At 39.8% G+C, this 24,829-nt stretch overlaps 1 protein-coding gene, 1 long non-coding RNA gene and 1 other non-coding gene across 6 annotated transcripts; 2 read left to right on the forward strand and 1 right to left on the reverse strand.

The window, feature by feature from the left end:
• Positions 1–253: 253 nt before the first annotated feature.
• On the reverse strand, positions 254–6,829 carry 4930592C13Rik (RIKEN cDNA 4930592C13 gene). Its single transcript, NR_152231.1, has 2 exons — positions 6,749–6,829; positions 254–833 (listed from the first exon to the last, which is right to left on the reverse strand). It is a non-coding gene; the product is annotated as an RIKEN cDNA 4930592C13 gene (long non-coding RNA).
• A 29-nt stretch (positions 6,830–6,858) lies between these two features.
• Positions 6,859–21,129, forward strand: Zranb2 (zinc finger, RAN-binding domain containing 2). 4 transcript variants are annotated; one of them, NM_001355386.1, is made up of 11 exons: positions 6,904–7,213; positions 9,073–9,125; positions 9,217–9,325; positions 10,326–10,408; positions 13,372–13,448; positions 13,794–13,928; positions 14,439–14,608; positions 15,897–15,983; positions 17,703–17,861; positions 18,814–18,888; positions 19,414–21,129. In NM_001355386.1, exons 1-10 carry the CDS (start codon positions 7,158–7,160, stop codon positions 18,845–18,847), a joined length of 963 nt encoding a protein of 320 aa, NP_001342315.1. In that variant the 5' UTR covers positions 6,904–7,157; the 3' UTR covers positions 18,848–18,888; positions 19,414–21,129. The 4 variants fall into 4 exon arrangements, with proteins under 4 accessions (XP_017175135.1, NP_001342315.1, NP_059077.1 ...); XM_017319646.2 differs by having other exon boundaries at positions 6,859–7,213; positions 18,814–21,084; NM_017381.3 differs by lacking the exon at positions 18,814–18,888.
• Mir186 (microRNA 186) lies at positions 17,018–17,088 on the forward strand. Its single transcript, NR_029572.1, has one exon. It is a non-coding gene; the product is annotated as a microRNA 186 (primary transcript).
• Positions 21,130–24,829: the final 3,700 nt, after the last annotated feature.

A 24,829-nucleotide genomic window follows, 5' to 3' on the forward strand; every position in this document is an offset into this window, starting at 1 on the left:
AGACTCCAGCAGGGCCAGCATCCTTGACCTAATTAGATTTCTCCACCTCCACATGGCTAGTAAATACTGTAATTAATTTATAAAGGACTCTGAAACACCAGCTGGCAAATAAATTCCACCAGATTCCTACAAAATGAGAAAGAGCAGTTAAGTTAAAGAGTTATGAAGTGTGCGTGTGCGTGCATCGCAGTCTCCTATCCACTGACTTTCTGAAATGTCAACCATAAATTATACAAAACACACACTATTTGATCACTTTTTACAATGCATTTATTTTAAATTGTAAGGAAGACTATGTGACAAAATATGCTCATAGATGTAATTTTGAAGTCTGTGAAACATGAATGTCCATATTGATTTATATTGTAAATTCATATTTGCTAAGCACACTGAGAAACTAGTGGCTGTTCTCAAGAGAATGTCAAAGAAAAAAGTGGACAATCAGTTTAGGAAGGATTTCATGTTCTGCCAGCAGTTACCCATTCAAGAACCATGGTTGCCAAGACCTAAAAAATGGCTCCAAAGATCCTTAATGAGGTTATAACCTCTCCCTGAGTGCAGACAGGGTTTGAGAGTATAATGGGATGTGCCTCCTTTTATTAGGTCATGTAAGACAGCAAAAGTGGAATCATTTCTCCTATGGTGTCACAGTGAATATAAGACTCTAGCCACGACAATGGCTGTTGTAAGCAGCTGTAACAGCAGCAGCAGCAGGATTGGGAGAAGCTCTCCAGTTGGCTTTGGAGCAATGAGCTCCATGGTTTTTTCAGAGGTCCACGTGATGCACGTCTGAGGTCCGTCTCTAGGAGCTGTGAGAAAGCCCTGGACAATACCTGCAAAGAAAATGATGACCTCAATACTCGAAGACTGAGCTCCAAAAACCAGCAACCAGAATAGTTCAGAAGGATCCAAGCTTCAGTTGGGATCACAACTACAAATATATACCTTAATATTTCATGCTGAGGCATTGAGAAAATTCAACTAAGCCCCTTTTAGCCTTCTCAGCAACAGAAGCTGGAAGGTTATAAACAGGTTGTTTGTGCTGCTAATTTTGTGTTAAATTGCTATTTGGTAAAAAGAAAGAAAAACAAAAAAAAAGAAAAAGCCCATCAATATAACAAGCTACCTCTTTCTTTGCCATTTTCACACATGGGACCTCCTAGCAGTCATCATGGCCCTGAATACCTGACATAACTAACTGGGTCACAGGTACAAACAGTAACAGACCAGGACAACTAGAACCTTGAGGAATATAATTTACAGCTAGGACATTGCACTGGGGTCTGCAGAAGGAAGAGCCCAGACTGCTTAGAAGTACCTTACCCAGCAATGCTATGCAGATATCCAAAACATTTGGAAGTGACTAGGGAGGATATCTCCAGCAACAATTTGATTATAAAAGTAATTACAGGTTATGGGCCCATCTGAGGTAGAGCAATTTATTGATAAATATCTGGGGTAAGGAAAATGTACTACATGAATATTTATTGTCCAGTTAGTGCACATGAAAATTTTCCCTGTTCCCAGGAGGAACCTGTTTGATTTTTTTTTTGTCACAAATACCATTCCTGGTTAATTTCATATATCTCACTGCAAAGAAAAGGTTATTCACAGTGACATATTCTGCAGCCTTTTTTAGTGAAACAGTATAAATGCTTTGCCTCTTTGGTTATCTAATGCCATCTGTTCAGAGCCTATTGAGTCACTACTTGTATCCCACAACATGCACTGTACTACAGTCTGTGAGCCACTTTCCAATGACCCTCAAAACAGCATCAATGTGTTATGGAAGAGGACCCAAACACAAGTGTTACTAGGAAAACATGCTATGTTATGTTACATTATGTTATGTTATTTTGCACAAAAAAACATAAATAACTGTTGGCATATGGTAGCATTTATAGAATGTATAGCATTTACAAGACAACCTATCTTCCATCTACAGCTTTTTCTGACGCCTCTGGGCCTTACCCATAGCAACTCTATAATCTGAACACTACAGTGCCAACTGGCAGCCTGACTCCCCTCATAACTACCAGCAGTAAGGACAGGTGCAGGACCCCAGGCAGGCCATGATGCATTCTCTTATTAGAGTAAGCAATGCCCATCATTTGAACAAGACTTTCAACTACCCCAGAGAGTAAGGTGATGCTATGACAATTAAAAACAAGAAAAGACAAGGCTGAAAAGGAAAAACTGGTTTTGGGCTGCCACAGGAAAAGCCCTGGGAAGAGACAAGAGTAACCATAACAATTGCTTTCTTACATGCCAACTGGAACTCTGGAAGGCAGAAACAATGGAGGCTGAGGCAAACAAAAGGAACTTATAACCACCTATACCTCCCTGGGGAAAGGGGAGGGTCCACACACAACTTTACAAATGTGACTTCTCCAAAGTTCATCAGTATATAGTGTGCAGGCCAGAAGTCTGAACGCATCCTGGGCTATTACAAATCACTTTTTAATCAGTTGTCAGCACCATTTGAGTGATCCAAACTTGTATGATCCCATTTTTAAAAATGCTGTCCTGGTCAGTGGGAACTTTAACAATGCCTCCCTCGAGGGCCTGACATGGAAATGCAACCCTAGCTCATCTCACATTAAGACAGCTCCAGAGCTCTTATGGCACATCTGTTGGACCCATACACAACAGCAAGGGAGCATCCTGAGAACCTTAAAACCTAAGTGTCTCATCACTACCACCAGGGGACAATAAAACAGCCCAGGGTTTCTATCGAATAGGACCTACAAGGGAACAGGTTTGGAGTAGCCCAAGACACAAGAGACTGTGATCTCTATAAAGGTTTCCTTAAGCACAGCTGGGCCAGGTCAGGCTAAGAGCCTGCTTGCTCAGGTCCAAGCATGGTATTATAGTCTCTAACTGGCTGTCTTGTGGACTAAAGATGTAGGCAGTTGGTCTTAAGAGCTAAAGTATACTACTGAAGCACAAGAGCTTTTCTAAGCCCCTTTCCAGACTTAAAATGTGCTCTTACCCAACATTCCATGAAATCCCTCTTCTTAGACCCCTCTTAGGCTCCTCCTTTGACTGTTGTGGTTTGGCTTTAGTGGAGGCATTTAAAGCATATATGTTGACACTGGTTCTAAGCAAGTAGAGAGAGCCATAGCAGAATAACTAAAGACTTTAAAAAAAATGTAAGTTCAAAAACTTACATATACCCCCAATACCTAATTAACCTCTTAGAGACCAAGATTTGCTTGTCTGCATGATAATTTATCAATCTATAATACAGTATAAGAATAACTTGCATGAATAATTCACCCTGAGTGTTTTACCACGATAGGTTGCATGTACCTAGGAGACAAGACAAAATTACCAATCAAAGCATTAAAACTTAAAAATGGGTAGTTGCATTTTTCTTTCATGCTAAGAGAAGCACAATCACTCTTTACCCTAGGAATATCCCATCCTGAAAAGCCATCTGTGGCCCTTAAACTCACCTGTTGAGGTTATTGGCATCATAATTTTAAGTTGTACTTATTCTATCTTAGACTCACTGAAGAGGAATTTTCTATTGACTTGACTCTCCTGGAAGCTTTAACTACAGTTGTTCCTTTATTACAATAACTGCATGCCATTTTACTAGCTCTGATCATAATCCCTAGTCTCATTGGTAACCACTGTACAAGAATAATTCTAAAATTATTAAACTGAACATAAATAGAATGATACAGACTTTTCTACTTTGTGTCTGGATTTCTCAGTTTAATGTGGGTGACCCTCATGGTGTTCAATGCAGTTTCAATGTCATTCTTACTATTGTATATTGCATTTTACTAAATGACTAGGTGGTTATCAGTTTGCTCTGGCTACTACTGACAAAGTCTGGAAACTTACAACTGGAAGCAACATGGGTAATGAAGTTATGAACTCTGTTGTACATACCTTCAATAGAAACATTTGCAGGGCTTAGGAAACACCCTGAGAAGTTTCAGGGTCATAATGTATGCATGCATTTGTTCAGATTTAGTGGGGTCTGACAAGTATTTTCCAAATATAAAAGGCTACTTGACTTGTTCTAGGGTTACATAAAGTTCACTGGATTAAAAATCCCATAAAATAAACCTATTTTAAGCTGAAAAAATGAATATACATAACTGACTGAGCATATTAGCTTTGTGACACAGTACACTATAGAGTATAGGTCCTTCACCCTCATGATAGCTCACTGTTACTATCCAGAATCTTAAGTATACCAATATCATTAGATTATGAAAAATTCATAATTCAAACTTTGAAATGCACTGGGTATCGTATTCACACTGTTATGAAATTAAAATAGCATAAATCAACCCACATGCAGATGAAGACACATTGCCTGCAATCAATAAGGACTCTGGCCACCCTATAGCACTCTTTGTTCACTTTGATGGGTGGGTCATAGTTTTATACATTATGGTTTTAATTTTACACTTCCCTGACTTGCAGCAACAGAGGACAGGACAGGACAGGTTCACTGCTATCTGTCTTTCTTCACTAACTGTATGGAAAACTTAGATAAAATACACCCTTATCTATGGGCAAACTACCAAAGAGAGCCAAAGCTTAGTAGGATGGGTATAGTATGGGTTTGTTGATAGTTGCTTTTTTTTTTCCGCTATTTTCTCTTGTAGCTAGCCAGGCAACTAGCTAGTAAATCTGTAGTAACAGCACAATTAATAATAATTGAATTAATTTAAAAACAATTTTTCCAACCGTATGAACTGGGGAAATGCACATCTGTGCGCTACCAGATTGTAAAGAAACACTTAAAATATTTCACAGCTCTCCTCCCACCCAGAGTGAAAGTATAGGAGAAACTATACTTTCATATAATGACAAGGAGAGGAAGTCTCTGTACTCTTACATGTGTGGAGGGGGATGGTGGGGGGTGGGGGTGGGAAACATCCCATACCTTTCTCTTTCCCTCATCACTTCACCCTGTGTTAGGGCCCTAGTCAAATGCTTTAGCTATGACAAGCTGCTAAAAATCCAAGGGAAACCTCGTATTTCTCACAAAAGGGCCAAGAAAAGGGAACACTGAAAGACAGACTACGTGAGAGGAATCTAAGAAAGAGATGGACAGAGAGGTATGTCCTCCAAATCTAGTCTGAACCCATACAAGTTCTGTGCTCAAGTATCAACCAAGCAAAGCAGGATGGATATGATTCATGTAATGAACTACAATTAAAAGTACTGCTAAGATACCAAAACAATTCACGTGTTTGTGTGAAGGACAGATAGCAAGATCAAGATAGCAGGGGATGGAGAGTTGGCTCAGTGGTTAAGAGCACTGACTGCTTTTCCAGAGGTCCAGAGTTTGACTCCCAGCACCCACATGCTGATTTCACAACCATCTGTAACTCTAGTTCCAGGGGATCCACACCTTCTCCTGGCCTCTGAGGGCACCCAGCATACATATGGTGCACAGACATACATGTAGACAAAACACCCACACACATAAAAGCACAGCTAATACTCAGCGGTGCCAACTGATATAGAACCATTACTCACACGCAAGACTGAGCCTGTGATGCCAACCCCAGGATTGCTTGCTAAAAGAAAATAAAAATTCCACATTACCCAAGATAAAAATCCAGGAAAAAATCAGTGATTATACAATATGAAATAACTGGGAAGGTGTGGACAATTATCAGAATAAAATACATCCAAGAGCTTTCAAGTGAGATGATCAAGATGAATATAAGTATCAAAAGTGTTAGACATTAAAACCAAAGCAGTTTAATGATTTTTTTTTCTCCTGGATAAGAGCTATATGCGAGAAATATAAATGCCAGAACCCGTGTGCACAAATGTTCACGAGAGTTGATCAACAATGCCAAAACATAGATTTGGGTGTTAACTGTAAGAATATTTGCAAGAATATTTGCATGGGGGAGGGGGGAGCTAGAGAGATGGCTCAGTGGTTAAGAGCAGTGATTGCTCTTCCAGAGGTCCTGAGTTCAGTTCTCAGCAACCACATGGTGGCTTACAACCATCTGTAATGGGATCGGATGCTCTCTTCTGGTGTGTCTGAAGACAGCTACAGTGTACTCCTATAAATAAAATAAATAATCTTTTAAAAAGAATACTTGAATGCACGTTGTGACAAAGTGCAGGGTTTGGGGCTTAACTGTCACAAGAAAGAATTGTGAATATGCATGACTGAAATAAAAGTGAGCTACATGCAACTAACTGCAAACTCAGAAACTACGCGGAACTAAAAGCAACCCTCTGTCACAGTAAATTGTACCATTTCTCACTTTAAAAAATAAGCATACAGTATATGAACTAAATCTTTTATAAAGAACGAGAATAAACCCAAAGGGCCAGTGTTAAATCTGGGGAAAGGTAGTGAGTTGGGGTCAGAATTGTATCAATACTATTTCCTATTTCTAAAACCTTGGGGTGGCTCCTCTGTGTACAGGGCTTATCTCTCACACATATTAAATATTTTTAAAGCTAAGTTTTTAAGCAACAGCCCAAGAAGGAGAGATATCTCCCTTCATTAATATGACTTTTCCATCCAAATACTAAGCAGCCTAACTACACAAGCCAGGTGGAGCTAAAAGTGAGACCCTATGTTCTCACAGGAAAAAAAGTTTATCTTTTTGACGTGGCCTACAGAAGCCTGACAGAGGTTCCAAGTGGTATGTATGAAACAGTAATGTCCGGGGCAACCTGGTTTAATCCTCAGTCTCTGTCCAAAAATAAAAATAAAGTATCTTCTCCAAAGACTCGAGCCTCCCACCTTATTGCTCGCCCCAGTAAACCCTAGGCAACGCGCAAGCCCGTGGGCTATCGAGCCGCGCCGAGTCACTTCCGCCTCTGCGCCCTAGCCCCGCCCCGGAAACGGAAGCGCCTTTCTCTAGGGTCCTTCGGCCTGCGGAGAACTCGGCTGCGATGGCCGCCGGGCCGGGCTGTCCTCACAACGCCTGCTCAGGAGCTCGGTAAGGCCGAAGCGAAGCAGAGCCTCAGGACGGGCTGCTGGCTCCTGGGCGTCGTCTCCGCACCGCTGCTCCAGGCTCGCGGTCCGGCGGTGTGAGTTCTCCCCCACCCCAGGGAAGGGCGGGTCCGGCGGCGCGAGGACAGCCCGGCGCGAGGCCCCCGCGGCTCCGGTGGGGACGTCGCTGCGGGCGGCACTGCTGCTGGCGTCCAAGATGTCGACCAAGAATTTCCGAGTCAGTGACGGGGACTGGATCTGCCCTGACAAGAAGTGAGCGTGGCGGGATACCGTGGGACCTGGGGTGGCCGGGAGGTCCCTGTGAGGGCGGCGACGGGGTCGCGGCCTTTGTGGGGACGGCGGGGCGGTCGCTGCCGGCCTTGAGCGGTCGCGGGCGGCCCGCACGTGACCCCGCGCGGAGCTGAGCTCACGGTTCAGTGGCCCTGCTCCGAGCTCTGCCGGGGCCGCTCGCTGTCCCTCCCTCCCTCCGTCCCTCGCTCCCTCCCTGCGGCCGCCGTGCTTTCGGGCCTGCGATCCGTCCCCAGTGACTTGGCTTTTCTCATCCTCCTGCCGAGAGGCAGGAGGCCTGGGCACGTACGTGGCCGGGAAGCCGGTGTGCTCCGCTTATGGCCACAGAGATCGTTCTGAATAGGTGTCCCTATTTTTAAAGAAAAGTGATGTACCAGCTCGTGTTCTTGGAAAGCCAGAGTCAGAGCTGAAGGAAACCCGGGTTTACTCTTCTGTCTACTGCAGAGCGTCTAGCCTGAAGTACCTTTGCTAGAAAATACATTGCTCGACTACAGTTAACACCGAAATAACATGGGCAGTGTGTGGAGAGCAAGGAAATGATGTCACTCAGATCCACTTGGTTGGTATCAGACTGATATCAGGCTAAGCATACCAAGTCAGCAGACTAGAACCGAGATCCTCTTGGACTGTCACTGCAGGAACTGTGTGACACTTTGGAACCCTTCAGAGATTAAGACACCAGCCTCTCTGCCTTCTGTGTGACTCGTAGAAAACTGTGCTCTTGTGTTCTTACTGAAAGCACCCATGTATATTTTGGGAGGACCCTTCATTCAAAGTCCTGTACACCTAAACTCGGCAGAAACTAAATGTTATTTGTACTGAATATGTAAATCAAGGAGACAGTTTTCAGAATATATTTTCAGTTTTACTTGGAACGTGTGTATTTTTTTTTAACAGAAAAAGGGACCTTAAAGTTGTCTGGAGCCATTCAGTTTAGTGTTACACTTCCTTTCACTATTTTATCTCATTCATTGTTTTTTAATAGGGTGGTGGATTCTTTGTCGTTACTTATTTAAGCTTTAAATTGGAGTATCTAACTGCTTTAACAAATACTAAAGTAGTGCAAGTGTGTGAAAACTTAACTAGTTAATGTCATAAGGTTACACTTTTTTCTGTTGGTTGTGGTTTTGTTTTCTGTTCTTTAGTTTTAGATTTGATAAATACTATAATACTCAAATTTCTTTACAATTTAATTCTGTCTTTAGTTAATATATCAGTCTTTTCCTTATCATCGCACTTCCTACCTCTCAAAGAATGTTTCATCAATTCTCTGGAGTCCTTCTGTAACTGTTCATTCCTGATGGATCCATCCCTAGGATTTTGTGATTAATCTTTTCCTTTTAGACAGAGTTTCTCTATGGAACTCACAGAGATCTGTTTGCCTCTAGCTCACAAGTGCTGTAATTAAAGGCTTGTGCCACCACTGCCCAGCTTGAATTTTATGCTTCTAAAACTCATCACATTTATTACTTGTAACAAACAAGATGAAAGTTGATATTCCTTTTTTTTTTTTTAACTCTCTCTGGTATCTTGTCTAATTGTTATAGAAGAGTCTGACACTTTGGAACAAGAGACTTTTATGTAACTAATGATATACACCAGTCTGAAGATAGCAAGGTTTGGGTCCCAAAGTGGTTCCCACAGTAACTGTAAGCACAAGGTTGAGATTTTTACCCAGCTTTTCCTTCTCCCTGCTGGTGCTTATATTAACATAATGGGATAAGCTTGTTCTGCGTTCCAGGGTGTAGTGAGGACAGTTTAAAATGTAAACAGTTTAAGTATCTAGGAATTACTACTCTAAGTGCATCTCACTTTATTTGCAGGTGTGGAAATGTAAACTTTGCTAGGAGAACCAGCTGTAACAGATGTGGTCGAGGTGAGCGCTGACAGATAATTCTCTTAATACTGTATATGCAGATCATTTCTTTATTTCCCAGGATTTATATCGAGTTCTTGTCTGTTTGCAGAAAAGACAACTGAGGCCAAGATGATGAAAGCTGGGGGAACAGAAATAGGAAAGACACTGGCAGAGAAGAGCCGGGGCTTATTTAGTGCCAATGATTGGCAATGCAAAACGTATGTGCTTCAGATTGCTGTCTGTTACTGCAACAACATGATGAACTCTTGCTAATTATGTGACAAGATGCTATGCCATATTGATCCAAACATTCATTGGTCTTAGGCTAACTATAGTAAAAGGGAAATTTTAAGTGGTATCTTTCAGGGGTGTTACCAGTTGTTGCTGTGGTAGTGTGTAATGAGCTGATAACCAAAGGTCTGGGGGACATTGAAGACCTTGTGGTCTACTTTTTGTTGCTGAATAATTGCATGATTTGGGGTTTTTGTTTTGATTCTACTTTTTGTCTCTTTTATAATATGAAAGCAACTTGAAAAATCTTAAGTTGCCTTCCATAAAAATTGCTTCTTGTTAGATTTTTTTTTTTATTGTTGCCTTTTAGGCTGGAGAGATGGTTCAGCGCTTAAGAGTACTGGATGATCTTCCAGAGGATCCAAGTTAAATTCCCAGCAGCCACATGACAGCTTGAAAAAAATAGAATACTTTTTTCTTTCAGGTTTAGATTTCATTTTGTATTGATTTTCTCAATCTCCACATTTTGTGCTATGTAAATAAATCCTACATATATGAAAAAGCACTGGACCAGAAAAACGTCTTACATAAAGTCCTGGTCCTGTAGACAGACCTTGAACCTTTACAGGAAAGCTGTCTTACAAACTAAGTCACAGGATTTAGTGAACTGCAAAGGATTTCATAGAGGGCACTAAGAATAGCAAACATATTTGTGAAAGGTGAGACCAAACTCTTTAAGGTAGATTCAGAGATGATAGGAAATGGAACCTTTGATTAAAGCACTGCTTTTTCCCCTCAGTAGCAGAATTTCTAGTTATGTCACTTCTCAGTATGTTATATTAAATAGATTTTTAAATTTCATTTTCATTACTCCTTAATCAGGATTACTTTGTATTAATTATTTCACCATAATGTTTTGAATAATATTTTTTCAATGTTTAGGGGCCTTCTAGTTTAATGGTTTTTGGTTTTGTTTTATAATTGTAGTTGCAGTAATGTGAATTGGGCTAGAAGATCAGAGTGTAACATGTGTAATACTCCAAAGTATGCTAAATTAGAAGAAAGAACAGGTAAGAAATATACTACTTTCTCAAGAGAGCATAGCAAGAAAGGGAATCTGTTTACTTCTCTGTGTGTCTCTGTGTGTGTGTGTGTCTGTGTCTGTGTCTGTGTGTGTGTGTGTGTGTGTGTTCTGTTTGAGTCCTGGATGGCCTCAAACTCGATATATAACAAAGGATAGCTTTCATCTCTCAGCTTCTGCCTCATCCTGTATGCTGGTATTATAAGCATGTACCACCACACCCTATTTACTGGGGATTTTTTCCTCTTAGCACTCAAAAAAATTTTATGTGATAGTTTCAATTTATGAAGTAGTGCTAGGCAGCCTTACACTAGCATTTAGGGTTCTAGGATACTTTCATAAGTGCTTTTCTACCTCCTTCTGCTTGGTGGGTGCATGGTAGGTAGTAATGATACAGCAATAGCATATATCCTAGTGTGACAGAAAGGTAAAGGACATTTTAAAGACATCCTGTAAAGCTTAAAAATTAATTCTTAATCTTAGCCACATTTTAGATAGCAGAGAAACTTTAAATTTACAAAATTACAAAGCATAAAACTAAAATCTTTTTTATTGTTGGGAGTTTTGGTTGCATTTTCTTTTTACTGTTTTAAGAGTTTTATATGTGCATGTGTGTTTTGATCAAATTCATAAGATAGACATTCCCTCCCCTTCAGTTTCTCTCCTAACCTACTACATGTTCCCTCCTCAACCTCATATACGTTTGTTCTCGTTCTCTCTCTCTCTCTCTCTCTCTTTCTCTTTCTCTCTCTCTCTCTCTCTCTCTCTCTCTCTCTCTCTCTCCCTCCCTCCCTCCCTCCCTTCCTCCCTCCTCCCCATCCCTCTTCCTTTTTAAACCACCGAGTACATTAGTGCTGGCTCTATGTGTGTAGGTATAGGACCATCTGTCTACTAGAACATGGGTAGCTTTCATGGGCATGAAGCTTACATTGACTCCTGATAGCCTTCAATTCTCGATGATATCCCAGCTTGAATGGGACTTCATAGACCCTCCCCAGTTTATGCTGGAACTTTGGTGGCTTGATCTTGTTAGACTGTCTTTGTACACATAGTCACAGCCACTATAAGTTCATATGCTTACTGTGGTCCAGCTAATAACCATTTTACTACCATGTACCTTGCCCCACCCCACCCCCGTCCCCGTCCCCCAGCTTTTAAAATTTTTCCGTGCCCTTTTGATGATCACCAGCCTTAGAGGAAAGGATATGGTATAGATGTGCCATTCAGAGCTAAGCACTCCACACGTTGCTGGCTTCTGTATTGATCTCCAACTTATAGGAAAAGAAGCTTCTCTGATGATGGTTAATAGAGAACTGGTCTATGGGTATAAAGATAAGAACACAGGTGCATGTGTCCCTTAACTGTGTCCATTTACCGGTAACATTGTCTCAGCTCCCTCAGGGCCTGTGACCTACCTGCCATGGGATTTTTTTTGCCCTATTAATGGTGCCATGCTTGAGTCTGTCTTCTGTAGAGAGCTAAATCTGATCAGGATTTGGTTATTTCCATAACATGGTGTTGCTGTTGCACTGTGGGCTTTTCTGGAAAGGTAGGGTTTGCAACTGAGTGAAGACTGTTGATTACCTTTCTTCCCTTGGTAGAACCTTCTAGCACTATGAGATTATCCAGTAAGGATAAAGCTTTCAGATCAGTACCAGCTTAATGGTTCCGTGTCCTGTGACTCAAGTGTATAGTACTTCTTGTAAGAGCTTCATATTGTCAAAGAACTATGAAAGGGTCAACTCTTGGGCTTGCTTGAGAGTGGGTCCCAAAACCTAGTAATTGTGTGGATGATATTTGGTAATTGTTGACTTAAGTAATTACAAACTTGTTTCTGTATGTCAATGGAGAACCTCAGCAGAATATAGTTTTCCCATTGCCAACAATGAACCCAACCATTGTCAGAGACAGTGAACATGTTCAGCATGCAAGGTTCCTGAGTAGGTAAAACTGCTTACCCTGCTTGCCTGTTCTCTCTGAGGGCATACTACTGTCCCTGTTTGACTTTTGGGAGTCAGAGGCCTAATGGTAGGTAGATCTTTGGGATCGAGTCATTCCAAATTTTCTTTACCCCCAATTGTTTGTTCATTTTTTTATAATTCTTGAGTTCAAGAGCCTTACTACCAACTTCCTAGGTGTTCCTTTTCATCCCTTAGATCCTACCTCTTAACTCCCAGAGGCAGCTTTGCCTTCTGCAAGTGCTACCCCGTTTGTCTCCTCCTTCTTCTCAGTGCTCTTTGTCTCCCTATATTATTCTGTACTTCATCTTACGACTGGGTATTTGGACTCTTCAAGGACCTTCTTTGAACCTTCTTTCCTTTGTTTTCTGTATATTTTCTTCTAAAGCCAAAGTCTTAAGGAACAATATCAAGATTTCTTTGAACTACATATATAGCTACTTAAATTACATTGTCATGTAGCCGTCAGATTCATTACATTATAACTGAATTTGTGGTTTCCTCCTAAGACCTAGCTTCTTGAAGAGATCTGTGTCTTGTGATTAGTACTGTCCACATCAGGATTTGCCCCTCAGTTGTATGCTTCCTGGCACTTTGTTCATCTTAACCCTACCTTCAAAGTCTCAGTTAGCTACCTAATGAATACAAGTTTAGCCCATGGTACTTAGTTAATAGTTCAAATCTAGAAGAATTTTAATGGAGAGGAAATTCCTTTTAAAACTTTGTCATAGTAGAAAAAGATGTTTTACATATATATTTCATGAATGACCTGCCATGAGAAATTTTTAAGTTGTAAACATCTGTAGGTATGCTGTGCTTTACAACTAAAGCAGATCCTACTTGTTTTCTATCGTAGATTTTAACTTGTAAAAGACTAGTAATTAGTTACGTGAATGACCACCATTTATTAGATCTTCATTTTATATTAGCTGGGAAAAGTGAGCATAATTTTGATATTTGAGTTGTTACAGCAATTTATACTCTCTTTTTAAAGGATATGGAGGTGGTTTTAATGAAAGAGAGAATGTTGAATACATAGAAAGAGAAGAATCTGATGGGGAATATGATGAGGTAAGCTCTCAGATATGTATATTTTGAGTAGAGAAATGTTAATACCTGGAGTTTAGAAAAGCTGTATGTGCATGGATGTATGCATGTACGGTATAGGGGGTACATGTGCCCTTGTGTGTATCTGTAGAGGATGTTGGATGATAGTTCTCATTGAGCCTATAATTCAACCATTGGCTGGACTGGTGGACCAGTGGGAAAATCCTCCATCTCTACCTGCAAGTACAGAGATTACATGCTCACATTTCCACATCTGCTTTTCCACAAGGGTACAAATAGGCTTTGAAAATAAAATATTTTTATGTGTTTTCAGCCTGTCTATTTTGGGTTTTTTTTTTCCCCCTCTAGTTTGGACGTAAAAAGAAAAAATACAGGGGGAAAGCAGTTGGCCCTGCATCTATATTAAAGGAAGTTGAAGATAAAGAGTCAGAGGGAGAAGAAGAGGATGAGGATGAAGATCTATCTAAGTATAAGCTAGATGAGGTAATGGTCCCTGTCCTCTCCCCTCACCTTTATTTACTGGAACTATTCTGAAGCAAAAGATGCTTTTGACACCTGGACAATTGTTGGCCATACATACTCCTGGAGGAGCCAGGTCCTTGTTCTTCAGGGTGATGTGTGTCAGCACATTGTGGTGTTAGGTGCACAGAACCAAGCAAATGGTTATTGTAATTCAGAGAACAGAAAACAGTATTCTAAACTAAGGCTGGTGGTGGTAGTAGTGGCCAAGTACTCCTGACAGAACTGAAAATTGCCAACAGTTTGGTGTATGCTGTGAGAACCAGTGGGATGGCTTCTAGGAGCCTGTCTGAACTGTCTATACAGTCTTTTCTATCAGGTGACTTAAGTGAATGAACTCCTGAATTGAAAATAAGCTTGCATTAAAGTATTTGGTGACAGACCCATCTGAAAATGCTTGGTATGATAAATGTTTATCCTTTGGGTGGATAGTATTAATATATAGATGTCTAAATGGAATTAAAATTTTATTAGGACGAGGATGAAGATGATGCTGATCTCTCAAAATATAATCTTGATGCCAGCGAAGAAGAAGATAGTAACAAAAAGAAAAGCAATAGGCGGAGCCGCTCAAAGTCACGATCGTCTCACTCAAGGTCTTCATCACGCTCATCCTCCCCCTCAAGTTCAAGGTCCAGGTCCAGGTAAACGGGTGCAGGCCAAGGGTAACACCAGTCAAAATGTCAGTATCTAACTTTTTACTACTTAACTTAAATAAGCTTTTTATCTTAAATATTTCAATGAAGTCACCTTAGCTACACTTTATCTTTGTATCCTGAAAATACTACCCTGTATTTTTAGAAATTCAAACCTTGGAAGTTGCCTGTTCTGTGTCACCCTTTTGGCTTTGACTATAGTACCTCAAGTTCAAAAGCACTGTGTAAGCAATGTATATCTAAGTAGGTAGTGTGTGTTCAGGTACTGTCAAGTAAAGTGGACATTTATTTCAGTATCTCTGGTTTTTAGGTTTTTCTGAGCATTAATGACACACAATTTTTGATAATTTATTTTGGTGTCAATCTTCTGAATAGAGAATAAATCTAACCATGATGCTAATTGCTTCCAGAGAGTCCAGAATATTTGGGTGTTTAAAACATGCATTTGATATTATAATTAAAACTAAACAATGATTTTCTATGGCACAACATTCATTAATGGCCAATTTTTAATGATATTTGAGAAGAAAATATGTTGCCAGCTACTTAATTTGTACTATAAAGCCTAAAATGCTAATTTTGGGGGCTGGAGAAATATACCTCAGTGATAGATACTTGTCTAGCATATATGGGGCCCTAGGCTCAATTCCTAGTCCCTCCCCTCTCCCCCAAAAAAAGTTGATTCTGAGATAACTGTGATAGTCTCTGTGGGAACAAACTAAAAATGGTGTCAGGGATGTCATTTGTGGTTTTCAGAGTGTGAGGGCTAGATTTTCCCTCGGCTCTACAGTCTGTTAGTAATGTAATTCATGTAGAGCACTGGGTTGTTGAATCTTTAGTTCTCTAAAAATGAAGGCTAGACATCAAAATGTGATATAGCAGTTAGGGTTTTCTGCTTACTAGACTGGAAATAGGTTTTCAAATGAAAATGAAAAGTGAACTGGAGAATCTAAATGTAAATGTGACGTTGTCTGCAGTGAGCTGTGAGGTGACATTGTCTGCAGTGAGCTATGGTGCTTGTTACTTCCCTTTTGGCAGTTTAATTGGGCTTGGAAAGTGGTCACTGAAACTTTTAATTTTTTTTTCCTTGTAAACTTAGTCTTTATTACAGTAAGAAGCTTTGTTTTAAGTATTTTTGCTTGGAAAATGCATCTCTTGCATAGACATCTTTTTATGTGAAAAATGCACTCTTAATATATGTCTTTCTTTCAGTGTTCATATCACAAACCTCAAAAATGTGGTCCTAGGGGAAAAAAATGCTTCCGTGTTGTTCCAGGTCCCGTTCAAGAAGCTCTTCCAGTTCGCAGTCCAGGTCTCACTCCGGTTCCAGAGAACATTCCAGATCCCGTGGTTCGAAATCAAGGTGAATGAGGTAGCGCCTCTGTAGAGCAGAGGAGAGTGCTCACAGGCTTCAGACGGCTCCGCTGCTTCTCTCATTGCCCTGCTTCTGTTTGTCCGTTCTGTTGTAGCCCTGGGAATCTAACGCACCTACCTCAGCTTAATCTCACCACACAGTGTTCCCACCGCACAGCGTGCCACACATTCCCACGGTTGATTAAAGGGGGTGGGGCTTGCACATATAGCTAAGATACGTGTGATGTAGGAAGGTGAAGGCAAGTTACTCCACCTGGTATATTAAGTTTATGTTTACAGTTAATTTAAATTTGACATACAAGTGAGAAGTTATTTCTGAGAGGAAGACCAACCATTCCATCATCTAGCTTCGAAACATTTTATATTTCAGGCAAATGTTTACAATAGCTTTGCCTGGTTTTTCTCAGTTTCTAGTGAGTGCTCTATGTATTTACTACATCTCCCTGACATTAAAGAATATTATAAATTACCTGTATAACAAACACCCCTCTTAAAACCAAGTCATGTAGGATGTTGGCTTAAGTATGGTTTGATATAAGCCATGCTGTGAGTATTTCAAAGGAAAATGATTGGTTAAAAAAAAAAAAGGCAATAGAAGCATTAGGCTTTTGGTTCCTTGAAAAACTTTTTTGTACTTGCTCACTATGCTGCCTTCATGTTCAGTCACTGTATTGTTGTGTCCTGCAGGCATACAGCATTTATACGAAAGCCTCTAAAATCTCACTTGTGGCTTTTACATTGACGTTTCCTAACAACTCTTCTGTAGAAAGACTCACTTACTTGAGCCCATTCTAACATTTGAAGGCAGCTGCCATTGAGTCCCCCTGAGGAGAGAGAGGGGTAATGGAGCACTGACCAGTGCTCTGCTGACCAGCGCTGAGTAGAGCAAAGGTTTCTTTCTTATTGCATTAACTATCCGTGCTCACTTCAGACTGTGGAGTCTTGGTGTGGCCCTCTGGGAACTGTAGGACTGAGGTTTACAGGACAGCCTTCATATCCTTCCCAAACATTTAATTGCTTACAACTTTCCAAAGAATTCTCCTTTTGGGCTTTCTCATTTTATTTTAAGCCCTAAGGTGAATTTTTTGGGAAGTTTGAGCTAAATGCCTTCAACTAAAAATATGTAAATAGAGATAAATTTGCTCTTTAAATTACACATTTACTTCCACTTAAAACATGTAAATGTTACTACTTCATACTTCATAGCACAGTTCTCATACAAATCACATTGTAGAGTTGCCATTTTCATTGACTACTTCACAGCTTCAGTGTTCTTTTTCTGGGCCATGTCCCTCAGGTGTCTGTAGCACCTGTAAGAAGTTAAGTTCATTGTCTTCAGCAAGCTTTATAAAAAGTGAATTTTCCTGACAAATGGGAGGATCTATTTTCTGACTATAAAGTCACCACAGAATTGATTTCACTGTTTGTATACTTTAAATTGGAACACTATAAGCAATTATAAAAATATTCTGTCTTAATTCAGTAAACTACTTCTTAATTACCAAGGGTAACTATTTAGAATGGTTTAAAGAGGAAATGATTGTGTGTAAATAGAACTTGTTGATGGTTGACCCAGAAGCCTTCTGAGTAAGCAGTAAGTATTCCCTCCTAAAGTCCTCATAGTCACAATCCTGTTTGCTTTTGGGAACTGGACAGTCTTCACTTCTGCCTTTAATGAAACGTCTGCTTTGTCTCTCAATCAATGAAGATCCAGCTCCAGGTCCCACAGGGGCTCTTCTTCCCCAAGAAAAAGATCTTATTCGAGTTCTTCGTCATCTCCTGAAAGAGACAGGAAGAGGAGTCGCTCTAGACCTTCTTCACCAGCTGTTCGCAAAAAAAGACGAACGAGATCACGGTCACCCGAAAGGTTTGGGTTTCTGTAGAATAAGAATGGGTGTTCTTATGTGTATTTCATAGGTGGACTTTGTAGGCAAGGGTTAGATTTCTTTCTCCTTTGTTCTTTAAATTTTTTATCTTTAAACTTCAAAATTCAGATTACTTTGTTTATCTTGCTTATTAGAAAAAAATTACAGGACAGAATATTCTCTAATCATTTTACTGTTCAAATTTTATTTCCACGTATATTATAGCCAACTCTCGGTTATTTTTGTGTTTTTAAAGATCTAAACCCAAAAGCTATATGTTGAAATGGTTTACATGTGTTTGTTTTTTAAGACTAAATGTTAGAGATGGTAGGGATCCTAGGGTACCTAGTCAGGATGAACTTGCAAAATCATGGGGATCTGTCCTCCTTTAAATGTGTTTAAGTTTTACAAGTGCATTTCTGTAGCACGTAGCTTTTATGCCCTTTACACGCCCTTGGAGTTAATACTTTTTTCATCTTGCAGTCCAGATCCATTTTCCTCTTTTGAAAAGGACCTTCTCTGGGTCCCTGTATCTAGAGTGCACTTGACATGTGTCAGCCTTTTCTGCAACAGACTTGATTACTTGATTTCACTAATTGTCTCTTGGCTTTCAATGTCATAATAATGATTTGTGGCTTCACTTGTAGTCTTAGCAAATTTTCCATATTCTCTCAACTTGTGAAAGAAAAGAAGGCTCATTAGATCTGGTGACGGCTGGGTTTAGAGGGTAGGGTCAGAATTACATGTCCTCCACATTCGAATTTCAAGATCGTACCCAGTCTTCCTTCTGTGCATTGTTTCTTCATATGAAAATTACTCTGTACTTGAGATAAATTCATTATGTTGCCATTCTACTTCTTCTGCGAGTTTTTATCTTAGCCACATATAATTCCCCCCCCCCCCCCCCAGTTTGTTGTCATCTAAACTTAATGCACATGTTCTCTATTCTATAAGCCAGGTGATTGGTGAAAACATTAAACAACCCTGAGCCCAGGGCCAACCCCTACGGAACACCACCACTTTTCCCAGGTTGATACTGACTTACTCATGTTGGCTGCATGACTCTAGCACTAAAAGCACTAACTGTACATCACCTTATGTGATCTAGACTTCCAAAACTTCATTGCTTTGAATGTACTTTCTCATGCACTGTGCACTCAGAAGCCTTGCTGTGTTCCATAGAGACCCAGTGTGTTCTCTGTGGTACAGCATACATTGATTTTGTCACACCTTACCAGGATTCTTTGCCTTTCTTGTACATATATGAGATTATGAGCTTTTTTCAAGGCTTTCCCTTCATTACCTTGAATAATTGAGAGGTGGCTATATTTGAAATGAGTTTATATTCTTAAATTATAGAGAGTTTTGAGTTCAAATCACACCAATTCTGGGCTTATATCAAAAAAGTTTATAAGCTATCTTAGGTTTTAAGTTCTCCTGGGAGCATCAAGGTACCTAGTGTGTGCTCTGCTCTTCTCTGGTGTTTGCAGTCTTAGGAACAGACACCTGGTCTAGTGCTGTTTACAGATTGTTCTGCTCTCTTATGTCTTACAGGCACCACAGGTCGTCCTCCGGATCAACACATTCTGGTTCCCGTTCAAGTTCAAAAAAGAAATAATGTATTAAAATTTACATCTTTAAAAAACATTGAGTACAGTGCATGAAGCATATTTTTTAGGAAGTTGATGTCTCATTTGGTCAGAAGTACTACATCTGCTAGTAGAGGTGCATGCCTTTATTGCTTTTCAAAACAATACAACTGTGTTTATTTGTGAAACTGAAAGTAAATTGCATTTTAAGCCATATACTGTTCCCCAGATAAATGCTCTGTTCATTATTTACAACCATTTGCTTCATTTAAAACCATCCTAGCAATAACAGAGTACTTTTGTTTCCTACTTTAAATCCTTGTCCTTTTCATTTCTAAATGTTCTATTGACAGAGACAGGGTTGCCTGGGCTTGCCTGGACTTCAGACACATGGGCAAAGCTAATAAGCTAGTTGGAATTACCAATTTATGTTCATATGGGGTTAGTAGTCAACCTGGTTATGTTATTTACCTCTGCCAGTAATTTCTTACCAGCAGTTAACTACGTTGCAAAGCTGACAACTGGGAACAAGCTGAGGGTGCCTTAGAATCATTGTCTCTTAACAGCTTTACACCTCTTAATGCAAGAGGATTGTAGAAATTATAGAAGAAAAAGGTTAATCACATCATTTCAGAATGTTTCTCAAAGTTTAAGAAATGCGGATATCCTTTTACCAAATCCTAGTTACCAAATATTGTACTTGATCGATAAAGGATTTTTAAAAAAGGCTAAATCATAGTTAATGAGCAAATTGAAGAAAGCTTTTGAAACCTGTTTCTCAGTGGCAGGCTGACAGGGACATGAATTTAAGTGAACATTTGCCTTGTGATGTCTGATTTTGAACATTGCAGATACCTAAGTAACAGAAGAATTCTTATTTCTGCACAATTTAAGCAAAATCATTTTTCTCCACATCTGAAAAAGAAAACCATATGGCTTAAAATGCTTTTGGAGTTTTATTTCTCAAATTAAAATCTGGTCACTTGAGATCCATTTTGTTCTCTGGTTTAAAAGTTAAAAGGTTTCTCTTTAACAGTCTCTTCAGCAGCAAAAGCAAGGTAAGTATATAAGGGACAACAGTTGTGCTGGGGCTCCTTGTGAGGGAATTATTTTTCCTGTTTCTCCTTTAGTATTTGTCTGCTGCAGTTTAAATAAGTAAAGCCTTCTAAGATGTTTAGTAGACAGATCAAACAAAATGTTTTTATTTTAAAGTGAGTGTTTCTCTTCTCAACTGATCTAAAGATGAAAACAAAGTATCGTACGTAGAAATATTTTGGTAATATTTTTACAAGCTTTCCTGTGTTTTTTTGTCTTATTTTCCTTGCTGCATTTACTGTAGGTTGCACACGAACTCTTACTCTCTTGTAATTGTGCCTCAGACTTCTCGAAAGTCGACTTTCTGAGTTGCCCAGATCTTCTAGATCCAACGTGTTAGCCTTGGTTTGTTTTTGTGCTTTCTGTATTTAAAACTTGAACTGTACTAGGCAAATGCAAGATTATAAATTTAGCTAATAGGAGTTTACAAACAGTTCAGATGATTATGATTTGATTTGGTTTAATTGAGCTGTACTAGTTCATTTCATAAGGAAATGATACTGTAGACAAATGTAAATAAAATCCGTGAGTCAACTATCAAGTGTTGTTTATTAGAAATAAAATAGAAAGTTGTAAGCTCTGACTGAATGTTCTAAACTCATAATAGCTTTTTTTTTTGTCACTGTTCACTTTATCGTGCTGACTTTCAAACATAACAAACAAGAAGGCAACAACTTGGGATACCAAGTACTTTTCATTTATGTATGCTTGCTACCAAGACATTACATACCTCGACCCTATGGCCAGTTAGAATATCAGTGTGCTCCTAGAATCACTCAAGAGCTAATAGTTATTGTCATTCAGTGATAACAATAAGTTTCTTATGTTTCCACTGGAATCTAAAACAAATTGTCAATACAAGGCCACGTATAGGCACAGTTGGAAAGACAGGCATTTACTGTCATTCTGTGTCCCCTTCCTGATGCCTGGTGCTCAGGGCCACCATTGAAGATTCTGGTAGGGGATAAGGAGGGCTCTGCTGCCTGCTTTTTTTTTTTTTTTTTTTTTTTTTTTTGACCTAGGTGTTAAAAGTGCCATCATGGCTTTCTTAACTTGGAAGTTGTATGATTTTTGGGAAGTATAAACCACCTTTTTGTTGTTGTTCTTTTCTTGTTAGTTTATATGGTGTACACTTGCCACAGTATGGAAGTGGAGATCAGAGATTAACTTGCTGGAATCCAGTCTCTCTCCTCTTTTGTGATGGTTCTAGATCATCAGTCTTAATAGTGTTGAGTGGCCCATACTTTTACCCACTGAACCATCTCACTAGGAAGACTACACAGTCATGGAAAGTTAAGAGCACAATGCAATTAAAAACTTGTTTGCAGGAACCAGAAGAGCAGAGCCTAATGACAGATTTCAGTATTATATCTCATAAAAAAGTCAACTTATATAGTTGGTAAACCAATTATTCAATTTTTTTTTTTTTTGTTTTAGGATAGTAACTTGGTAAAAAAGCTATTATACAAGTTGCAAAAGGTTATATGGAAACTGCTTCCTCATTTCCAGTATTGTTAACACTGAATTCATGTGTTAGAACTAGAACTGGTATACTAGTTATTTTCTGGCTTTGTCTTTTGTTGTTTGGTTTTTATTTCAATTTTTAAAAATGTTTTATTCAGTTTTCATACATATATGCAGAAATCTTGATCTTATCCACCCACAAGTCCCTTGGTGCCCTGCTAACATGAGCCCCTCCCACCTTCATGTCCTCTCTTGAACCCAGAGTCCAGTCAGTGCTGCCCACATAAGCATGTGCATCCTACTAATTAACAGCTAAACTGCTGAAGAAAAATGACTCCCTATTGATCTCTGTTGCTATGATAAACAATCTGAACAAAAGCAACTTATAGGATAAGGAACCTTACTCAATCGTACACATTCGGGTCACATTCCATTGTTGAAGGTGGTAGGGCAACAACATGCAGGCAGGATTGCTTGCTAATTCATGCAGCATTATGAACTCACAGCCAAGTAAATCTAGCAGGAGTCATGAAGGATACGGCTTGCTAGCAGTCTTGCCCATGGATCACATGCTCAGATAGCTTTCTTGGACTGCCCAGCTCTACCTGACTAGAGAGAGATTCTGTTCTGGGCCTTCTCATATCAGTCATTAATACAGTCTTTCATGGACAAGACCGTGGGTAATACAGATCTGGGTGGTTCTATAGTTGTGATGATCTCTTATGAGGTGGTTCTCTACAGTGTATCAAGCTAACAAGAAAAATTAACCAGGATACTACTTCCCTGGCTATGAGGAAATTCTGAATTTTTTTAAGATAATTGCTATGGTCAGACCTGGGTCCATGGTGCTCCTGCTTCAGCTTCCCATAATTGTAGCTAGCTTACAGGTTCAGAGGTTTGCTGCTTTATCATCAGGGTGGAAAGCATGGCACCACAGGCCACACATGGTGCTGAAGAAGCCAAGAAGTCTACATCTGGATCAATAGACATCAAGAAGAGAGACATTGGGCCTCTTCTGAAACCTCAAAGTTCACCCCCAGTGACTCCAACAAGCCACAACTCCAATAATGCCATTCCCATGAGGCTGTAGAGACCATTTTCATTCAAACCACACAGCCACTTCCTAAACCCCTGGGTTTGCTTTTCACCCTGTAGCCTAAGGCTATGGGTTTGGAATGTAGAGAAGCACCCTTTTGATCTCCGAAGCTTACTGCATGACATCCTGGGAATATTAACCTCAGATTTTAGAGTGGCTTAGAACTTTTCCTTAATCTATCTTCATAAATGATACTTAGTGTGCTTCCATCTGTAAAGGAATTGGAAGTGCAAAACCCACTTTTTTTTTTAACCAAAGAAACTTATTCAGCAGATGGAAACAACTATAGAAAGAGATAACTGACCAAACATAGATTAAAAACTTATTGTGGGGTATCAGCCCCAGTTGATATCTCTACAACACAAATCCTACAATTTTTTTCTGATTTTTTTCTAATTAGGTATTTTCTTCATTTACATTTCCAATGCTATCCCAAAAGTTCCCCCATACCCTTCCCCCCACCCACTCTCACTTCTTGGCCCTAGTGTTCCCCTGTATTGAGGCATATAAAGTTTGCAAGACCAATGGGCCTCTCTTTCCAATGATGGCCGACTAGGCCATCTTCTGATACATATGCAGCTAGAGACACGAGCTCTGGGGGATACTGGTTAGTTCATATTGCTGTTCCTCCTATAGGGTTGCAGATCCCTTTAGCTCCTTGGGTACTTTCTCTAGCTCCTCCATTGGGAGCCCTGTGATCCATCCATTAGCTGACTGTGGGCATCCACTTCTGTGTTTGCTAAGCCCTGACATAGCCTCACAAGAGACAGCTATATCTGGGTCCTTTCAGCAAAATCTTGCTAGTGTATGCAATGGTTTCAGCGTTTGGAAGCTGATTATGGGATGGATCCCTAGATAAGGCAATCTCTAGATGGTCCATCCTTTCGTCACAGCTCCAAACTTTGTAACTCCTTCCATGGGTGTTTTGTTCCCAATTCTAAGAAGGGGCAAAGTGTCCACACTTTGGTCTTTGTTCAGTGAGTACATGAGTTCTTTTGTGATTGGGTTACCTCACTAAGGATGATGCCCTCCAAGTCAAGCCATTTGCCTAGGAATTTCAAAAATTCATTCTTTTTAATAGCTGAGTAGTACTCCATTGTGTAAATGTACCACATTTTCTGTATCCATTCCTCTGTTGAGGGGCATCTGGGCTATGAACATAGTGGAGCATGTGTCCTTCTTACCAGTTGGGACATCTTCTGGATATATGCCCAGGAGAGGTATTGCGGGATCCTCTGGTAGTATTATGTCCAATTTTCTGAGGAACCGTCAGACTGATTTCCAGAGTGGTTGTACAAGCTTGCAATCTCACCAACAATGGAGGAGTGTTCCTCTTTCTCCACATCCTCGCCAGCATCTCTGTCACCTGAATTTTTGATCTTAGCTATTCTGACTAGTGTGAGGTGGAATCTCAGGGTTGTTTTGATTTGCATTTCTCTGATGATTAAGGATGCTGAACATTTTTCAGGTGCTTCTCAGCCATTCAATATTTCTCAGGTGAGAATTCTTTGTTTAGCTCTGAGCCCCATTTTTAATGGGGTTATTTGATTTTCTGGAGTCCACCTTGAGTTCTTTATAAATATTGGATATTAGTCCCCTGTCTGATTTAGGATAGGTAAAGATCCTTTCTCATTCTGTTGGTGGCCTTTTTGTCTTTTTTTTTTTTAAATTAGGTATTTATTTCAGTTACATTTCCAATGCTATCCCAAAAGTCCCCCACACACTC

This window comes from Mus musculus, chromosome 3 (assembly GCF_000001635.26).
Source record: "Mus musculus strain C57BL/6J chromosome 3, GRCm38.p6 C57BL/6J".
NCBI lineage: Eukaryota > Metazoa > Chordata > Mammalia > Rodentia > Muridae > Mus > Mus musculus.

Excerpts from the sequence above, each read along its gene's own strand:
- Zranb2 (NM_017381.3), top strand. The coding sequence starts at position 7,158 with ATGTCGACCAAGAATTTCCGAGTCAGTGACGGGGACTGGATCTGCCCT. Across the intron at positions 10,409-13,371 it reads TAAATTAGAAGAAAGAACAG|GATATGGAGGTGGTTTTAAT; the intron begins GTAAGAAATATA and ends CTCTTTTTAAAG. Across the intron at positions 17,862-19,413 it reads AGATCACGGTCACCCGAAAG|GCACCACAGGTCGTCCTCCG; the intron begins GTTTGGGTTTCT and ends TATGTCTTACAG.